The sequence below is a fragment of the Trypanosoma equiperdum genome, assembly GCF_001457755.1.
Source record: "Trypanosoma equiperdum strain OVI genome assembly, contig: ctg_922, whole genome shotgun sequence".
Lineage (NCBI taxonomy): Eukaryota > Euglenozoa > Kinetoplastea > Trypanosomatida > Trypanosomatidae > Trypanosoma > Trypanosoma equiperdum.
In genome coordinates, this window is record NW_027124890.1 from 2,362 (window position 1) to 5,490 (window position 3,129).

The 3,129-nt window shown below is 48.0% G+C and overlaps 1 pseudogene across 1 annotated transcript; it reads right to left on the reverse strand.

Moving 5' to 3' along the window:
* Nucleotides 1-7: 7 nt before the first annotated feature.
* Nucleotides 8-1,508, reverse strand: TEOVI_000452600:pseudogene (annotated as a pseudogene). The gene is given in 2 exon segments: nucleotides 8-244; nucleotides 246-1,508. Coding segments are annotated over 2 exon segments (1,500 nt in total).
* Nucleotides 1,509-3,129: the final 1,621 nt, after the last annotated feature.

Consider the following 3,129-nt stretch of genomic DNA (forward strand, 5'->3'; position numbering starts at 1 on the left):
AAGCTATCAAAGCAAATTTCTTGTTTGAAAGAAAACTACCATTTCGGCACTTTTCTGTATCCTTGTCATCTTCATTATCTTTACCCTTTCTCCAGCCACAAACAGGTTTGTCTTTTCCAACATTTTGCTTTTCACAGTTAGTTCTGTCATTATGGCTAGCGCAATTTGGGCCTGCATTTGCTGTCTCGCCTGATCCTGCTGAATTTGTCTGCTCTTTAACTTTTACTTTCATCTACTTTGCACTGCCCCTTTCCATCTATTTCTTCCCATTTACATTTGTCGTTTGCCTTGCAGCTAGTGTTGCTGCCTAACTTACTGCATTCTTTTGCGGTTTCGGCTGACGTGCCGCTACTGTTTGGGCTTAGTGGTGTTGGTTTTGGGTTTTGTGGGTCTGCCGCTGTTGTTGAGTCCATCAATGCCAAAAAAAGCCACCCCAGCGTTTGGTTGAGGCTTCTAAGCTGGGCTGCTTTCCTTGTGATGTCCTGTTCAGCGTTTAGGCGGGCTTCTTGTTTTTGGCCGGCTGTGTGTAGCTCTCTTGCCCATTGGACTGCGTCTGGGCCGGTCGTCTGTATGCCCTTTTTATACGCCACGCACTTGCCTTCGTTGCCGCTGGTATTGCCTTTGCACCCTGTTGTGCCGCTGCCGTCTATTTTTCCTAAGTAATTGTCTACCGTGACTTGCGCGCCGGCTTTGTGTTTGAGCTTCCCTGCTATCAGTGCTATTACTTTGGCCACATTTCCTGTGGCTAGCTGGTGTTGCGGTGCCGTTGACGTGCAGTGTGCTAATAGTTTGGTCCACTTGGCGTCAAAGTTTAGGTGGGCCCCTGCCCCTACTTGGTCTGCTGTCTTTGTGTCCGCGCATTCAGCACAGCAGGCTTGTCCCGCGTCCGTGTCGTCTGTGCCCATCGCGCACAGGCAAAGACTGTCGAGTATTAAGGAAGTGCCCGCCTTGAGTTGCTCGTCAGTGCCGGCGTTGCCGGTGCATATTTGTCCCCGTTCCGCCCACCTTGCGCCGAAATTTAGTGTGGTGCCTGGTTTTGTCTGTCCGGTTGGCCCTTGGAGTGCGGCCGCCAGGTGTTTGTTCACTTCGTCCGGCGTTAAGAGCTTCTTTTTTTGTTCTATTTCTTGTTTTAAATCGAAAGCTTCTTGGGCGATTTGTTGAATTTGTTTCTGGGCCGCCTTGCTCTGCTTAAATTTTTGCCACTGACAGTACGTCTGTGAGCTGTCTGCTTTGATTGTTCTTTTTGCTTCTGCCCACGCGTCGTGATACGCGTCGCGTCCTGGGTGTTTGTTTTTGTACGTAATCTCGGCCGTTGCCCATGTTTTTGTTTCGTCTATGTCGGTCGTGAAGTTATCGTCAGCGACCGTTATGTTGATGGCCGCTATTGCTGCGGCCGCCGCCTGGCCGTCGTCGGCCACCGCAAGGTCTGTGGCTGGGGTTGCTGCTAGCCTGATCGCCTGGCATAAAGCGGCGAAGTCGTCTGCGCTGTCGCCTTTGTTTGAGTTTGCTTGTGTTCTTGCCGCTAGTGCTACTGCAATTAGCGCCCAGAGCGGCGTCATTTGGTTTCTACTGTGCTGCGAAAAGTAATTGTTAACAGGGTCTCTAACTAATATATGCAGTACAAAACGCTTTGAATTATGTTTTCAGATTTTAGCCTGCCGCAGCCACCTTTAGATAACGTTAAAATCAGCGCTTTATTATGCTCATCGCCGAATTTGGTGTTAAAGTTCCTCCGACTGATGTCAAATCAATAGAAATAAACAACAAACTCAACATAACATGTAAATTACCCCTTTAAATGCTAGTGTTTTTTTGTGCAAGTTGGTGAAAACTTAATTTCTGCGTCTTCATCATCGGCCGGCCGGATCTAAATTTTGCTTTGCGACAAGCTTGCAGTTTCAATTACAAACCAGATTTCTATTCCTCTCCATTCCTTTCAATATATATATTTATACATATAGGTGCAGCCGTGGTTAATCTACCGCTCATGGCTGCTACGCGTGGTTGATGCGTTACAATTTCTTTTTTATTGCTGCGTCTTCAGCGGATATATAATTTTGCCGGGTTTGTTAGACGCACGGCTCCTGTTCGGCTGCAGTGTTCGGACGTTTTAGCGAGTTTATGCGCTTCCCGCTCCCGAGTCATGCAAGTGCTGGCACACTATTTGCCAGTGTTGCTTCTTGGTTTGTTACATTAACGTGCCGGCTCGGCATATGCTAATTTTAATTAGCTGTCAATTCCGTCGGTGTGACTTTTGTTTTGTTGCTGGGTTCGGAATGTTAGAGTACAGTAGTATCATTGAATTTTGGGTTACACCTTGTACATCCAGCTGCGGCGCATATACGGGCTAGCCAAATCAGCATCCTCAAGTTTCTTGAGTTTCGTCGCCGCCGTAATTTCTGGTGTTGCTTTTTTGAAACAGTGTCGAACAAATAATGCTCCATTGCAGTCCGCAATTGATGTGCCATTGATTAGCGCGCCTGCCAAAGAAAACTTAGAGATTGGCTCGGCTTTTGCATTGCCGTATTCGTTGGCTGTTATATCTTTGTATTTCCTCCGTCTCTTAGCTTGGTTGCTTTTTGCGGTCGCTGCCGCCGTTTTTTGCATTGATGCCGCTGCTGTTTAGCGAGGGTTGCTCGCTGGCGGTGTCTAGCTGTCCGGCTTTGATGTTGTATTGGGCGTATTCTGGTTTTGTATGCTTAGGTGCTGCTGGCACTTTGGTTTCTGCCTTGGTGTCCGCCGCGCTTGTCCGCAGCGCGGTGGCTGGCTTAGTTGTCGCGCTTTTACTGCTGGAAGTCGCTTGGCCTTGGTGCTTTGTTTCAGCTTTTGAAGGTTCGTGTGTCCTCTTTTGTCGGTGCTTTTCCTTGCTCTGTTTATTGCGCCTCTTCAAGTTTGTTGTTTTCCTTGCTGCATTTGGCCGTCCTTGCTGCCGGGCGAGTGTCCTTCATTTTTTTGGTGGGTAACGGACTCTTTGTATTGCGTCAGTCTTTGTCGTCGACGGCTGTTGCTCCTGGACAGGGCTTTTTTTTGGCCGCCGAAGTTGGTCTTTCCTTGCTGGGGGTTAAGCCATTTATGCATAAGGCCGTCAGATCGCGAACATTATTATTATTACTGCTCTCATTATAATAT